Here is a 16,804-nt window from a genome sequence, read left to right on the forward strand (position 1 = left end):
AATGCAGGAGACCTGGGTTCGATCCCTGGGTCCCATCCCTGGGTCGGGAAGATCCTCTGGAAGAGGAAATAGCTACCAACTCCAGTATTCTTGCCTGGAGAATCCCATGGACAGAGAAGCCTGATGGGCTACGTCCGTGGGCTCTCAAAGAGTCAGACACAACCAAACAACTAACACACACACACACACACGCACCAGGAACCAACGCAATATTGTAAAGCAATTTCCCCCCAATTAAAAATAAATTTAAAAAAATGAAAATAGAGCCCCAAGGATCTTCGGGGTATGAACGCCTGGGGCAGTTCCCAGCTTGCCCGAGAGGCATGGCACCACCCAGTCCATGCCTCTTCCAGTGGAGATCAAAGCCATATTCAGGAAGTCACTCCCGATCCCTGAGATCCAGGCAAAGGGGGAAAGACCGTGCTTACAACCTGGTCATCGTCACAGGCTGTGCATGTGCCGCTTGTGCGCCACCTACCCCCCTTGGGCCTGTAGGATGGCCACTGTCAAGTATCTGTTGTCAGTGTTGACTGGCGAGGCATGGGAGCTGGTGCGCCATCTGACACGTCCCCTCTGCACCTCACTGGGCTGTTTGCGGCTGCTCACAGGAAGCTGTCTGCCCGAGTCTCGGCTCCGCTGCCCTGGAATTCACTCTTGTCCCCTTTGATTGAGCCCCTGTGTGTAGAAAGTCATGGTTCTCATGTGACCTCAAGGGCCTGGAAGTGGTATTAGGGCTTGGCTATCAGATACATACACACAAACACACACAAGACTGCTTCCCCCTGCCTGCCACAGCCTGAAGCTTTTCAATCAGCCCTGAGGGCTTAAACAGCCCCTCTCTCCTGCCATCCACATTCACACACACACACACACTGCCCCCTAGGATCCAGAATTAACAAAAAGATTAACCAAAAAATTGTACTAGAGGTCTGACCATACATCATATATATCATACTATATATATATATATATACAGGCCACTTGGTATGAAGAGCTAGTTCATTGGAAAAGACCCTGATGCTGAGAAAGATTGGAGGCTGGAGGAGAAGGGGACAAGAGAGGATGAGTTGGTTGGATGGCATCGCTGATTCAATGGACATGAATTTGAGCAAACTCCAGGAGACAGTGAAGGACAGAGGAGCCTGGCGTGCTGCAGTCCAACATGGACTTAGCGACTGAGCAACAACAGCAAAATACATATAATATCTTATATAAGTAATATCTGAGGATAGGGTAACCTGGCCCAAGGCAATGGCTTTCAAACTGGGTTCCCCGGGACATGGAAGCTCGTGGTAGGCGCGGACACGTGGAGGGGCAGTGAAAAGAGGCTAGGTACACAGAGCTCTGCGGCCTCAGCTCATCTTCATTCAGACCAGCTCCACTTTTCTCTCTTATATATTGTACTTCTGGGTAAGATTTTAGAGGGGAAAAGATGTTTGAAAACCACTGCTCTATGGCAGCCGTTCCCAAGCCAGCTGATATCAGAGTCATACAGGGAGCTTTAAAAAACTTGAATGTCTAAGTCAGATCATCTCAGAATCTCTAGGGATGAGGCCCCGGGAATCTGTAGTTCTGAAGCTCACATCCAACCACCCGCAGGCTTGGGAACCACTGGGGTGAAGCCCCACGGGTACCATCCAACCCCACAGCCCCTAGAAGGAAGGAAGGAGGACGTATGGGGGCAGAGGCCAGAGATGGCACACTGGCCTTGTAATCAGGAACAAGTAGCAGCGAAGGAAATGTGAACCAGCCCTGCAGCACAGCACCTGCAGACTAGGCTGAGTGAAGGGACAGGAAGGCCGGGGAAGATGATGACATCGTGTGAACACGCAGACCTGCCCTTCTTGGCATACGTCCAGATGCGTCTCTCGCATCAGAGATGGAAGGCTTTGTGTGGGAGGCAGGCTGGGGAAGAGGAGGGAGGGCCTGTATCTGGTGGGCAGGAAGATAGGGCATCAGAGACATCAGAGGTACTGCTGTGAGAGAGGCCAGCGTGAGGCTGTGAGGGACAGTCGAAGGAGCTTGTGTGCCTTGTCAACCCTATGTGCCCATCACACTCATCCAGGGAGCCCTAAAACATGCTGAGGCCCAGGCCATATCTGGACAAATGAGATCAGAACCTCTGGGCATGGAATCCAGGTGTTGGCATTTTTTAAAAAGCTCTCGGTTGAGTCTGAAACACAGACAGGCGTTGAGAACTAGGGCCAGAAGGAACCACTGAGGCCAGTGGTTTGCAAAGTGTGGTCCCTGGACCAGTGGCATTCCCTTCCCCCAGGAACCTGCAGATTCGTAGGCCTCACCCAGACTTAGCGAATCAGACACTTCAGGGCTGGGGCCCAGCGATCCGTGTTTTCACAAGCCTTCTTGGTGATTCTGATGTCAGTTACATTTTGAGAATTTCCACTCTGGGTTGAGAGTTTTCAATCCACAGCTCAGTGGGGCCCTAGGGTTCTCTCTGTGGTCACTTCGGGGGACCAAAAAAGACAGAACAAGCAATTCCCAGCCATCCACTCCCGTGACTTGATTTATTTTGAAAAAATTAAGATGTTTCTTTGATTAAAGAAGGTTCCGAAACTCCCGACATAGTCCAACAGAAGGGAGCTGGCTTGCCCAAGGCCGCAGGCAGCTACCAAGGTCCAGGGGTCAGGCCAGGAAGAAGAGCACCCCTCCCCCGAGCACCCTTTCTTCATGCCCACCCTCCATGGTGCTGATGTGTGTTCCTTTCTCCCACAGGCTGACCCCCTACGAGTGGTACAGCCCCCACCCGTGTGCCCAGGGCCGGTGCAACCTCCTTGTGAATCAGTACTCCCTGGGCAACAGCCTCTGGTTTCCAGTCGGGGGCTTCATGCAGCAGGGCTCTACCATCGCCCCGCGCGCCTTATCCACCCGCTGCGTCAGCGGCGTCTGGTAAGATCCTGGGGTCCTCAGATGAGCCCTGATCCGGCTTCCTGCAGGCAGGAACCTCAGTTCCGCCCTCTGCCAGCTCAGAGGGCTGGCAGGGTGGGTGGGGGGTGTGAAGTGTGGGGGGTGCGCTTTATGCCATCTTCTCCCCTTCCCTGCTCCCCCACCTTGTTGATGCAGAGAGGAGCCAAGGCACGAAAGGAGACTCGGTGAGAAAATACCTTGAAAGCCCACAGCAAGGCAGTTATGACTTCCTGACCTGAGAATGACCAGCGTTTGAGAGGCAGGGCCTGAGAAGTCATGTGCAAATTTGTACAAATGTGCACAGTGTGTAGCAGGAAGTCCCTGCCCTCCCCCCACCAATCCCAAGTCACATCACGCCTCCTCCAGCAGGTTTCTGGAACTCTGTTCCTCTGCTCCTGCCTCCAGGCCTGCCAGACATGTCCACCTCAGCAGGTGTAGAAAAATGCAACCTCTTAGTGGCTCAGAGTTGGATGGGACCTCAGGGTCTAAGTTGACAGCAGGGCCCACAGGGCTGTTGGCCAGCTCCTTCTCCTCTTGGATCAGGCAGGGCAAAAGGAAGAGGGTGAAATGATTCAAGGTGTGGGAAAGTTCCCTGAAAATTTGGAAGTGCCACATTAAAGTTTGAACTGATCATTGCTATTAGACCATTCATTTTGGAGGGAAATGAAATATCGATGTAGTCTTGAGAGGCAAGTTCTCCATCCTCACTTAAAAACCCACCATCGGGTTTGGTGTCACAGCTTTTAGGACTTATAGCCTTCATTCTCTCCCCTCCTTCTCAGCCTGTGTAAGCCGGAGGAAAGGGGAAGGGATGAGGATCCTGGGGATGGTGGAGCAACTGGACAGTTACCTGGGAGTCAATGGACTAGGGCTGATCTTAGCAGGTGGAAACACATCCGGGACTGATAAGTGACAAATACAGTAGGATTTAAACCACTGGGGCAGGATGCTCACCCATTATCACGTCGAGCCCAGGAGTCACTGAGCTAATCACCATGGGGAGCCAGGCCTCATGTTCTCAGCAGAAAGGAGACCTTGGCAGGCACAGTCGCAGAACTCTCTCAAAAATCCAGGAAATCTGGGCAGAAACCCGGAGACGAGACGTCAGCTGCAGATTTTGATCCCTTTCTACCTGGGCTTTTCCTTCCAAAGGGGCGTTACCATGTGCCGCCAAGTGGGGCTCCATTGCCTGCTCCCTTAACCTGTCAGCTCACGCCTCCAGGAATTCCCTCCCCTAGAGGACATCTGCCCTGGTGCCGAGGGGCCCACCTGTCCTGCGGGCTGTCGACTCAGCCCACTGGCTCAGGAGGGCTTTAAATAGCTGGCCCCAGGTGGCTCAGTTATCCTGCTCCAGAGCGTGTGTGGGAGGGAGGCTCGGCCCTCCCCAGCCTGACCCAGCGGTGTTGGTGCGCCTGTCTGCCTCTTGGAGCTCTTGGTTATGAAATTACAGCCTCAGTTTGTTGGCTCCCTGGAGAGTGGGAGGTCAGAGGACCCGGCCTTCGTGGCCTACCATGGCATCCTCATCCAGAGCAAGTGACAGAAAATGCCATGTTTCTAACAAGAATGCCAGCTTCACAATAAAATGCCCGTTTGGCACAGGAGCAAGGCTCTGTTGGCCCCTCTGGAGGGAACTTGGGCGTGATTTGCTTTCTCAGCAGAGGCGATAGGCTTGCACTGAGCTACTTAGGCTCTCCGAACTGTCCCCTGTGAACAGTGGCATAAACAGCCACATGGCTGTCCAGGGTGGAACAGATGTCAGAGTGTAGCTGTGTGGTTGAGGGAACCTCCCCAGCCAGCTCTGAGGTCATGTCCACACCCAGGGCTCATTAACCCACAACAGTGGGTCAGAGCAACTTCCGAATGCTCACCTCCACCTGGGGACCACTCACCACCACCCCCAGCCTCCTCTGGGGGAGGCTGATGAGAAACAACTTCCAAGAGGGTGTAAGAACTCTGGCAGGAGCAGGAAAGCCAATTTGAGGATAGAGGGACTCCTGGCCCTTACAGGTCACCAGTAGGGAAGGTAGACAAATGATTTTCATCCCATTTGTGATGAAATGGGACTGTCTCTACTTGTCTCTGTATCTCATGCTCGTCTCATCCTTTACAGATAATTAGTCACTAATGACATGTTATCTGATCTGATCCAAAACAAGTAAACCAGGCATTATTAGGGTGTTCAGTCGCTAAGTCATGTCCAACTCTTTGTGACCCCATGGACCGTGGCCTGCCAGGCTCTTCTGTCCATGGGCTTCTCCAGGCAAGAATACTGGAGTGGGTTGCCATTTCCTCCTCCAGGGGATCTTCTTGACCCAGGGATCAAACCTGAGTATCTTGCATCTCCTGCACTGGCAGGTGGATTCTTTACCACTGTCCCACCCGGGAAACACAAAGCAGGCATTATTATCTCCCATCTATTAGACAAGCAAACGACCTCAGAGGAGTTGTGTAGCTTTCCCCCAGGGTCTCATAGGTGGAATTAGACAAAGCCAGAACTAAAACCAGATCTCTTACTGGTGGTCTGGGGCACGGATCTGGTGGGCTGGCATGTGGATGTGCCCATCACGTTCATGGGTGCACCTGTCCTTTCACTCCTGGAAGAAAGCGCACAGGCCAAGGGGGTAATGGGACTTCAACCTGCAAGCTGCCCTGCTGCAGCCCGTGGCAAACACTGTGTCTTCGTTGGCAATGTCTTCGTAATGAATTGAAGCCTCAATTAATTCAGCCACTGATTCAGAATTTGGTGATTCGCCAGCCTCAGTTGTGCTTACATATATCTTTGAACCCCTATAAACAAATGGATTAGAAAGCAGATCCATACTGCTGACCAGATGGTAGAAGTCCTGTTTAACCTACTTAAGTGAGCAAACTGGTTTTAATGACTTTAGCGTGTGTGCTGCCTGAGTTGCAGAGCTATTCTAATTTTAAATGAGTTCGATCTGCCCAATGAAACAACCTTTCATTTTGAAATAGCATGACCTTTGTAAGAGCGTTTTCTAATTCCAGCTTCTCAGTGGCTCAAAGGTGCTTGTCATCAGTTTGTCTTGAAGAGCTCCTGCCCTGACGATTTGTAGAACTGGTTTTAGAATATAAATTTCTCCATGTGTTACTTGGCCACGTGACTTTGCTTCTCTGAGCCTCGGTTTCCTCTTCTGTAAAGTCAGAATAAGAATTTCACCTCTCTGAGTTGTAGGGAGTACAGGAGCTGGAGGGTGTGGCTCTCCGTGGGTGCTCTGTACATGGTGATGCTCCTCTGAAGGTCAGCTGCATCGTGAGGGGGTGGGGGGTGGGGGAGGTGTCCCGGCTGTAGCTCTGAACAGAGCCCCCAGAGCTGACACCCTTAGCTCATTCACTAACTCCTTGCTCACTGTCTCCCAACCTGTTTCATGTTCATGGACACACTTCTTTTGAGTAGCAACCCAATAATCACCCCCCTCAGGAAATAAGAGAAAGAGAGCCGTGGTCTTCTTCAAGGCAACCCTCCCAAGCACTGTTCATTTCTGTTGACATCATATGCCCTGCCTCCTTTCTCTTCCCCCACTAAGCTGAGGGCTCTTTCAGAAGAAGAGGGCCACCTGCCCTCTCCCATGTCACAGCAGGACTGGGGATGGGGGCTAAGACTCCTGGGGGCGCCCGAGCAATGATGACTTCCTGGTCTTTTCCTGCATAGGTGGGCATTCACGCTGATCATCATCTCATCCTACACGGCCAACCTGGCAGCCTTCCTGACCGTGCAGCGCATGGATGTGCCCATTGAGTCAGTGGATGACCTGGCTGACCAGACTGCCATTGAGTATGGCACAATTCACGGAGGCTCCAGCATGACCTTCTTCCAAGTAAACCCATATGGTTGCTCACCAGCATCAGGAGTTGGGCAGGATAAAGTTGAGATGTTTGTCTGCTGGAGATAAAATCATCTCTCCTCATCTCATCCTCCCTTTTGAACACCTAGTTTGGAGGTCCTCATGGGGCTCATCTTCCCCCCTGCTCACCAAAATATCCCTGGAACCAGGTCCCCAGAGCATTGGGTTAATGTCAGCCTTGTCCCTGAGTGTTGATCATGAATGATTAGTGCTGCTTAAGATGATTTTAGTGATCAAAATGTTTTTTAATTGCAATAGTTTCATATTTATTTTAATAAGCATCAGAAAAAATATGTGGTGAAGCTAACCTATACTTTTGCTTATATTACTGCATAGGATGAGGCTAATGCATGCTTTAAAAATTTTTTTGTAGGCTAGATTTTATTTGTAGTACTTAGACAAAGCAAGATTGGAGTAATACACTGATGAATGAAGCTGAACTGGTTTCACTGATCCTAGACTATATAGATCTCAGATGGGGACTGTTTGGGCTTCTCTGAGTTTCCCTTGCAAGGCTCAGGAGTGGATCCTGCACAATGCATGTTAGCTGGCCAACCAGAGCTGGGCTAGACACAGAAATAGTTTGTGTTGGCTTCAGGATCTCTGCTGCTTCTGCTGCTGCTAAGTCGCTTCAGTCGTGTCCGACTCTGTGCGACCCCATAGACGGCAGCCCACCAGGCTCCCCCGTCCCTGGGATTCTCTAGGGAAGCAGATTTCCCTGGAGTCTGTGAGTATCTAAGCAGCCAATGACCCAATAAGTTCATTTTCACATGAAACAAGTCCAAGGCCTTCAGTTCTCTGTTTTCCGTACATGTCTCAGAGCTGCTGGCACAGGGACCATGAAGGCACCATGCAAACATAGGGTTTGAATAGTCCCCCAGAAATCTCTGTCTCCTTATTTGTACCTGAGAAGCCAGCATTGGATATATGACTGATGGACTGGTTCAGAGTTGCTAGAAAAGGGCTGGCATTCTTCCTTTGGATGATGTCTCTTAGAAGTCCAGAATGAACCTGAGCTTGCTGCCTCCCAGAAGGACAGTGGAGGATGCAGCCAGAATACCCATACTCACTTTGGTCAGCTTGTGGAGGTTGGCAATGGAAGACCTCTTGAGGGTGGATGAGGCAGACGCAATGATCAAACCAGTAGGTGGAGTTTGCAGCACCTTCAGATCCTGTTCTTTCTCTGTCTTTCTGTGTGTGCGTGCATGTTGAGTCACTTATTCGTGTTTGACTCTTTGCGACTCCATGGACTATAGCCTGCCAGGCTCCTCTCTGTCCATGGGATTCTTCAGGCAAGAATACTGGAGTGGGCTGCCATCCCCTTCTCCAGGGGCTGTCTTTCTGTAAAATGTATCAGAATCACAACCCTCTCCTCCTGCCATTGAGCAGCGGCAGCTGAGAGATGAAAGGGAACAGGTTCCTGAATGCAAGGAGGGGACTGAGTAGCAGAAGGACCAGGATTTGGGGGACCACTTGGATGCTCTCCCTTTCCAGACCGCTGTCTCCTTTCACTACCCTCAACCTGCTTCCTTGTGTTCTTTTCCCAGAATTCCCGCTATCAGACCTACCAGCGCATGTGGAATTACATGTATTCCAAGCAGCCGAGTGTGTTTGTGAAGAGCACAGAGGAGGGGATCGCCAGGGTGTTGAATTCCAACTACGCCTTCCTTCTGGAGTCCACCATGAATGAGTACTATCGGCAGCGAAACTGCAACCTCACTCAGATTGGGGGCCTGCTGGACACCAAGGGCTATGGGATTGGCATGCCAGTCGGTATGCAGGAGAGGATCAGCCTCTTCGGGTAGCTCCACCCAGGCAGGCTCAGGGCAGCTCAGACCACTGAAGGCAGCTTTCACATCGACAGCCCCTGTTTCTAGAAGCAGTTTCGCAGTGACTTGAGGCGGGCATTCTCAAGCTTTTTTGTTTTTTAAATAAAGCAAGCCCTCATACTTTGTGTCATCAGGGATCAGTTCTCAGTCCTTAGTTACTGAAGGGCTAATTGATTAGATTTTTTATAATTTTGTTTATTGATTTGTCGCTGTGCTGGGTCCTCAGTGCTGCTCAGGCTTTTCTGTAGTTGCGGCGAGTAATTGCGGTGCGTGGGCTTCTCATTGCGGTGGCTTCTCTTGTCGTGGAGCACGAGCTCTAGGGCACACAGGCTCCAGTAGTCGTGACAAGTGGGATCCTCCCAGATCAGGGACAGAGCCTGTGTCTCCTACATTGGCAGGTGGATTCTTTGCCACTAAGCCACCAGGGAAGCCCTTGTTAGTTATTAATTGCATGATTACTAAAGGGCACTGGATGCCCCTGGGGGATTCTTTAGGCCTTTTGTTCTCTCCCCTTCTACTTCCTGCTCTTTGACCATTTCTGCTGGCTGACATCTCTACTAGTGGTAGAAGGGAGATGGTAGGACTCAAGTGAATTAATTTTGCTATTAGTGTCCGTGGTGAAAAGTATAATATGAAAGGGGACTGACGTGATTGGAGGAGATGGCTTTCAAATCATCTGTGGCTCTCATGGATCCGTCTACTCTGAGTCAGCGTAGATAGCTGAGAGTGAGCAGGAGCGCTCTGACGTAGCTCTGATGAGGCTAGAGAAGCTTGGCTTCCAGAAAGGTATCCAAGCTATGCCTAGTGCCTGCTTTAGGCCTTCCCCCACTGATGGCTCCTTCATGAGAAGGTGAGGGAGAGCATGTTAACAGCTCACCATGGTTGTGGCGGAGGTCTGGAAATGTCTCCCAAGTGTTTCTGACACATACCCTTCCCCCAACACCGTGGAGGGTCATGTGGCACAGGGCTGACTTGAGACAAGTTTGTCCTGTGCGAGGCAGCAGGGAAAGAAGCAGGAATAGAGGAAATCAGATCATGTGAGGAAATTGATATACAGTACATGCATTTTTGCTATGATCTTGCACAATTCTTCTTCTCTCTCTTTGAAGTATAGTTGATTTACAGTGGTGTGTTTCAGGTGTACAGCAGAGTGATTCAGTAGACATATATATATTTTTCAGACTCTCTCCCTTTATAGGTTATTAAAAAATATTGAGTAGAGTTCCATGTGCTATACAGTAGGTCCTTGCTGGTTATCTATTTTATATATAGTAGTGCTACACCCCTTCTTTGGATCATTACATAACTCAGAACTCTATAAATTACGGGGCTCACTTATACCAGTGTCTTGTGAAGAGCATGGCTTTGAGGCAGGCGGATCTGGAAATGCACCCTGCTTCCTGACTGCAGGACCTTGGACAAGTGATTTAACGTCTAGAGTCTCAGTTATCTCATTTTAAGGGGAAAGTCGCTCAGTCGTGTCCGACTCTTTGCGACCCTATGGACTGTAACCTGCCAGGCTCCTCTGTCCATGGAATTCTCCAGGCAAAAATACTGGAGTGGGTTGCCATTCCCTTCTCCAAGGGATCTTCCCGACCCAGGGATCGAATCTAGGTCTCCCACATTGCAGGTGGATTCTTTACCGTCTGAGCCACCAGGGAAGTCCATCTCCTTTTAAAATCAGGTTTCTAATACCTAACTCAAAGGGTTATCTTGAAGGTTAAACCTAATCATCTGGTCTTACCATGGTATTTCATCACATGTAGCCTGTTTGGGGGAACATTAGACCCTCCTCATCTTTTCCATCATTCCTTCTGTTACTTGATCAGAGCAGATAACTTCTTAAAGACTGCTCGGAAACCAAGCCCAGGAATATAGGCAGTAACACGATTCACTCTTGAACTTTGTAATTTCTGACACTAGTAGTTCTGTAAACCAGAAGCCTCACTCAGGGCACCTGCATACTCTCCACTTAGCATCATATTTCATTGATTCCATTAATATTACAGATCGTGGGCCCCTTTGAGAAATTTACTGGTTGACATTTTGTTTCAAGATGGTGGAGTGAACCACAAAATGAACCTAAGGTGCACCTTGATAATACTCTAGCAATTTAACATATTTAACTGAAATGTCAAGTGTTTCAGAAGTTTTCATAGAGAAAAACCTATAGAGAGTTGACATGAAGCTGACTGACTCTAGAAATCCTCATCGATAACCAATGAAAAGGGGAGGGAAATGCATTGGTTCTGTGTCTGAAGTATGCTGTTTCTGCTTATGTTACTTTAATCTTATCCCACCTGCAAGGCAGATGTGGTCCTTCCCATCCTAGAAGATAGAACTGAGATTCAGGGTTGATAAGTTACTTGTCCAAGGTCACAGAATAGGTGGAGAGAGAAACTGGGCTCAAGCCTAGGGTGCCTGTCTAAAATCCAGCATTTCACCTCCCAGACCGTGTTGACAAAAGGGTACCCAGCTTGTCAGGACAGGGTAGATGGGGAGGGTAAACTACGAGCTAGCCAAGGTTCTCAGATTAGGCTGGGAAGAGCACTGCAGAGTCGATTGATAAGTCAGAATTTAGGTTCGAAAGACAAGCACATGTGTCCTTAAGTGAGAGGTGAGGGCCTAAACAAATAAGCAATGTGATTGGACCCAGGAAATTAAGGGAAACAGAACAAGGAATGAGATGGGAAACTGGGTAGGTAGTTTAGGAGCTAAGTAGGCAAACACGGAGTAAGCAGAATAATCCTTTGCTGGGGCCTTTGGTGTGCTATAGAGATTGGGATGAAGATGCCTTGAAAACTGCTCGAAATGCCTTGTCGGGTGGATACTTGTTTCTAAACCTGGAATGTTCATTAGTCTCACCATCTAACACCATCTGTTAGTTCAAGTAGCCATTCACTTCAGATGTGTGTTAAGTACCTGCTATATGTGAGGTGCTGTTGACATTCACCCAGTTCGCGTTCAGTGCTGCAGGCTTGGGGTTTGAATGCCCAAGCATAGTTGTATCTATAGCAGAGAAGTTTCTATCTATGAAGTCATGGGCTGTTAGAGTCCTAAGAAATCCGGGAATTGATCTGATTCCTTACCTGTCAAAGGGCAGTCCATGGCCCAGCGGCAGGGCACCACGTTGGAGCTTGTTAGAAATGCACTTTCAGCCGCCACCCTAGATCCACTGAATCAGAGTCTGGGGGGGGGGGTGTCAACAAAATCCCCAGGGGATTCCAATGTGTATGAAAGTTTGAGCGCAGGCATCTATTTGTTCTGGCTCCTGCCTGTATCCTTCACCAGAGCCCTTTCCCCTGGACCATCTGTCCACAGCAGGCCTTCACAGAGCTTAGACAAGAACCGGGGTAGCTTAGTTACTTTCCAGCCTCTTGGCAGCTTTTTCTTAATGATTTCAGACCTCAGCCTGGGCTGGGGCATCGAGCTTTCCATGGTTTCATTTAAGCCTGTTGTTATGATTAAATCTAAATCCTGGAACCAGAGCTCCTTGAGGGTATTCTAGTTGAAAATTTAAAAAAGAATTGCACTCAACTAAGCCTTTGGTTTGAGGAGGTGGGGGTAGCAATGTAAACAGGGTGGTGGACAAGGTCAGGGTTCTGGGGCACCCAGAGGGCAGCTGTGAGGGTTGGGGATGCCCCACATGGGTTCTCCAAGCAGATGGAGAAGAGGGAGCTTCCCCCTCACTCTGGGTGGCTCTTCTCTTATTGGTGGCTGCTCCTGGTAAACAGTTGTTGGGTGTAATGTAGTGAGAGTTACAAATGGCAGAGAAACTAATTTAAATAGAGTAGAAAGTAGGCAGCTGATGGACTGCGAGGTTTGTGTCACAGAAGATGTCCCTCCTTGGCCTCCCAGAGGCAGGCAGATGGGGAGCTTTTGCAGCCAGTTCTCTGCATACTGGTGGGCAGGTGGGTTCACCCAGGTAGAACACAGTGGCGCCTGGATGGGGAGGTGGGAGGCGCAGCTGTCTGTCACTTGACCCACAGTGGGGTCTTGCTGGTGGGCTGGGCGTGCCAGTCAGTGTGGAGAGAAGGGAAGTAGAAATACCTCTTGCCCCTGGAGGAGCCAGAATGCAGTCCTCTCCACGGAGAGTCCCAGCCTGAGCACAGTGGAGAAGCATGCTCCGGCGGAGACCCCAGCCCCTCCCCTCCTGTGCTACATGGGCAGGGTGGTGGAGGGGTGGCGGGGAGGTTGAGACCTGGCCAGGGAGCAGAGAGATGCAGACGGGGCACTCACGTCCTGTGTTTCGGGCTCTCCTGTGACCCTCAGGCTCCGTCTTTCGGGACGAGTTTGATCTGGCCATTCTCCAGCTGCAGGAGAACAACCGCCTGGAAATCCTGAAGCGCAAGTGGTGGGAAGGGGGCAAGTGCCCCAAGGAGGAGGATCACAGAGCCAAAGGTAAGGGCGGCCGGGGCCCCCTCCTGCCTGGGAGACTGGAGCTGCTTGTCTCTGGCTTCCGAATCCCAGGTCATTACAGGTTGAAAACAAGCCTCGAGAGGATCCCAAGGCCATGCTGGGATTGGCTAGGGTCAGCCCTGTCCGCAGGCCTCGGCTCCCTGTAGGGTATCTACTCCCGCCTGCTGCCAAGTCCTAGAGATGCTAACCCTGCCACGTTTCTTGAGTCCAACCACTTCCGCACCAGCACCATCTCTTCCACTGTGGCCTGTGTCCCTGGCACTCCACAACCGCACGATTACAACAGCCTGGCTCCTTTTTCCCATTTTTGCCCCTCTTCAGTGTTCTCTCCAGAGCTTCCCAGGTGGCACTAGTGGTAAAACCCACCTGCCAGTGCAGGTTAGATATAAGAGACTCAGGTTCAATCCCTGGGTCAGGAAGATCCCTGGAGAAGGGCATGGCAACCCACTCCAGTATTCTTGCTTGGAGAATCCCATGGACAGAGGAGATTGGGGGGCTGCAGTCCATAGCGTCACAGAGTTGGACACAACTGAAGTGACTTATCGCGCGCGCGTGCGCGCGCGCACACACACACACACACACACAGTGTTCTCTCCACCAGGAGCCTTAAAAAGGTAATTCTTTTTAAGACTCACATAAGATTGCAGCCTTGGGGGCTTCCCTGGATTCAATGGTTAAGATTCTGCCCTTTCACTGCAGGGAGTGTGGGTTCGATCCCTGGTCAAGGAAGTTCCTCATGCTATGAGGTGCAGCCAAAGGGGAAGAAAAGAGATTGCAGCTTTGGCCTGGACAATCCTTCCAATGGTTCCCATCTCACTCGGAGTAAAACTCAAGCTTTCTATGACTCCCGACCCTGCCTGATCTCTTCCCCCATATTCTTCCTGCTCCCCAAGCTTGCTCCTTCAGAAGCTCCCTCAGAGGGGCCATCTGTCCCTACTCTGCACACCTCTCCCCCCACCCCACTTAACTCTGCTTTATTTCTCTTTCCAGACTTTATCACTACCTGATATTATTATTTTCTATGAATCCATTTACTTTCTGCCTGTTCTCCTAGAACATAAGTTCCATGAGGGTAGAGTTTGTCTTCCTCACAGGGCTGTCCACTGGGCCTGGCACGTGGATATTGTATTGAATGAATGAATGTTAAATCCAGCTGGATAGAGAGCAGTCACTGACTGCCATGAAGTTGAGAAGGGGCTTCCCCTGTGGCTCAGCTGTCAAGAATCTGCCTGCAATGCAGGTGTCACAGGAGACATGAGTTCAATCCCTGGGTCAGGAAGATCCCCTGGAGGATGGCAACCCACTCCAGTGTTCTTGCCTGGAGAATCCCTTGGACAGAGGAGTCTGGCAGGCTACAGTCCATAGGGTCGCAGATAGTTAGACATGACTGAAACCGCTTAGCATGTACTCATGAGGGTCCTGAACACGTAGCATTTTCTGTCAGGGGAATATACACCCTGGCTTACCTGGGACAATCTCGGAGTACATATCTGCTGTAGATCAGTTAATGCCTGTTAGTTATTTTTAGAATGCCCTTTCATTCTCCAAATGTCCTGGTTTGAGCAATAAATCATCTGGTCACCCCAGTGATCTACTGCAGCCTTACTAAAATATGCAGCGAGTTTACCTATACACGCTGTCCCCCGGGCAGGCAGCAGAGGAGTAAAATGGATGATCCTTGTGCTTCCCTCTTGGCTCAGTGTGAGTGATTATCCAGGATGAGACAGTGAGGGAGTGACTTTGTGTTCCTAAGTGTCTCCGTGTGCATCTTGATCCTGCGAGGAGAGGGCTCAGGAATACAGGGGCAGCCCTTAGTGATTTAGAATTATCGTCTTTTTTTTTTTTGGCCACACCTTGCAGCATGCAGAATCTTAGTTCCCTGACCAGGAATCAAACCTGTGCCCCCTGCAGTGGAAACACAGAATCGTAACCGCTGGACCACTAGGGAAGTCCTGATCTGGAGTAATTTAAAATAAAAACAGAGAGGTGGACCTGGGGCCCAGAGTGAAACAGGAGAAATGTTCAGGTTTCTGTTACCCTAAAAGCCCTTGATCCTCCTCCAGCCCTCTCCCTCCCACAGTGGGTTGGGTGCCTTCTGTGACTTTGGATTGAGCGTTCAATATGCTGCGTTGCACCTCTTGGTGTCCTCTGCCTGGTCAGTGGCACCTTAGAGTGGACCTGTCTCCTCTGCTCTATGTCCCTGGCCTCCCCTGCAGAGACCAACACATAATAGGCACTCCATGATTTTGTGGGATGTGTGATTAAAGCCACTGACTGATAACTGTCAGAAGCCACCGCTTATGGTCCACACTAAGGTGTTGAATGACACTGCTGTGATGGTTTCCTGGGTAGCCTTCACGCCCGGAGCTCTCCACTCCGTAGAGTTGTTCCTGACTCTGACAGCTGACTGGACATATGCGGGGATGCGGGGAGGCTGTAGATGTGGTAGGTTGATCAAAACAGGGGTGGCCAAGAGCAAGGGAAGTGCAGGGACCACCACAGGCTCCCCACCAGCTCGGGCTGCTCCAAGCCTCCTGCCTCTTCTCCTTCTCGCTGGTTGTGAGGTCCCCCACTTTCCTGCCCTTTGTAAACCTGATCCTGTTTGATCTTTTGGAGCCTGGTTTCCCTTGAGACTCACTACTGAGCTATCCCAACTCTCCAGTTTCCCCTTTCATCCCTGACCGCTAAACCCAGCCCCTGGCCCTTGCCCTTTGTTCACTTAGGATTTGTTTGTGTTCATTTTCACCGGTAATCTATAGAGGAACATTTGGAGGGCAGCAGATTGGCAAGGACATAATGATGACTCAGGAGCTGGGACCTTATGGTTTTCACTCAGGGACCTCAATTTAGATCGTCTCTCTCCTATTCACGATTTCACCCAAAGTCCAATGGAATCCCCCCACCGCGCAAGAATGGGGCTTATCAAACTTTTGCCCCCCTGCACACCTGTTTGTTCTGCCGACAGCCGCTATGTTGGTTCTCTCCCCTGAGGCAGTGTGCACTGGGTTCAAAATCATGGATAGTGGGTCAAGTGGACTCTGCTCCATAGATCGCCTTGTTATTTACACTGTGAAATGTCTGTAAGCCTTAGTTTCCTTCTCTGGAAAACAGAGCTAAAAAAAATAATGACCCTTCTTGGGCTATTGCAAAAATCGAATGAGATAAATCATGTTAAATGCTTAGCAGGGCACCTGGTTCAAAGGAAATGAGAAGTGATTTTATTCCAAATTTTTTATCTAAATAAGCAATTGAGGTCTGAATAGTGTCCACAAGTGCATCTGTCCACCCTGTATTCCTCCAGGCTACATAGCTCTTCTAAGGTCAACACATAGGACATTAGTTTTCTGTTAATAGCTGTTCCCTACGGACTATGAAAACCTTAAGAACAGGGTCTGGGTCATATGTATTTTTCTATCCCAGTGACCAGCATATCATCTGACATTTCATTAGTACTCGATGAAAGGAATGGAAAGGAATGAATGAATCAGCCATCATCTCAAGGACCTACAGACTGGTCCTGCTTCCTAAGTCTGTTTTCCTCCAGACAGCACTGACATCCAGGCAGTGGATGAAAACTGTTTACAGAGCCCCCACTGCCTCCAACAAACAGTAGAGACTGCTGTGTATCAGGCACTGTGCTGGGCTCTGAAAGTATGAAAAGCAGTGAGACATGGCCCTGTCCTCAAGAGGCTTAGCACCTAGAGAGCGGCGCAGATCATCACTGTAACAATCACAATGCAGAGATGCTTTCATAGAGCTGGACAGAAG

At 50.1% G+C, this 16,804-nt stretch overlaps 1 protein-coding gene across 5 annotated transcripts in view; it reads left to right on the top strand.

The window, feature by feature from the left end:
* GRIK4 (glutamate ionotropic receptor kainate type subunit 4) overlaps positions 1-16,804 on the top strand; it is a 492,838-nt gene that overhangs the window by 460,066 nt on the left and 15,968 nt on the right. For all 5 annotated transcript variants that reach the window (XM_081541612.1, XM_081541613.1, XM_081541610.1 and 2 more), the window contains 4 exons: positions 2,734-2,907; positions 6,596-6,761; positions 8,336-8,561; positions 12,890-13,018. In XM_081541612.1, coding sequence (XP_081397738.1) covers positions 2,734-2,907; positions 6,596-6,761; positions 8,336-8,561; positions 12,890-13,018 — 695 coding nt within the window. The remainder of the gene's footprint in view (positions 1-2,733; positions 2,908-6,595; positions 6,762-8,335; positions 8,562-12,889; positions 13,019-16,804) is intronic.

The sequence above is a fragment of the Giraffa tippelskirchi genome, chromosome 11 (assembly GCF_054371585.1).
Source record: "Giraffa tippelskirchi isolate mGirTip1 chromosome 11, T2T-mGirTip1v1.2.pri, whole genome shotgun sequence".
Taxonomy (NCBI): Eukaryota; Metazoa; Chordata; class Mammalia; order Artiodactyla; family Giraffidae; genus Giraffa; species Giraffa tippelskirchi.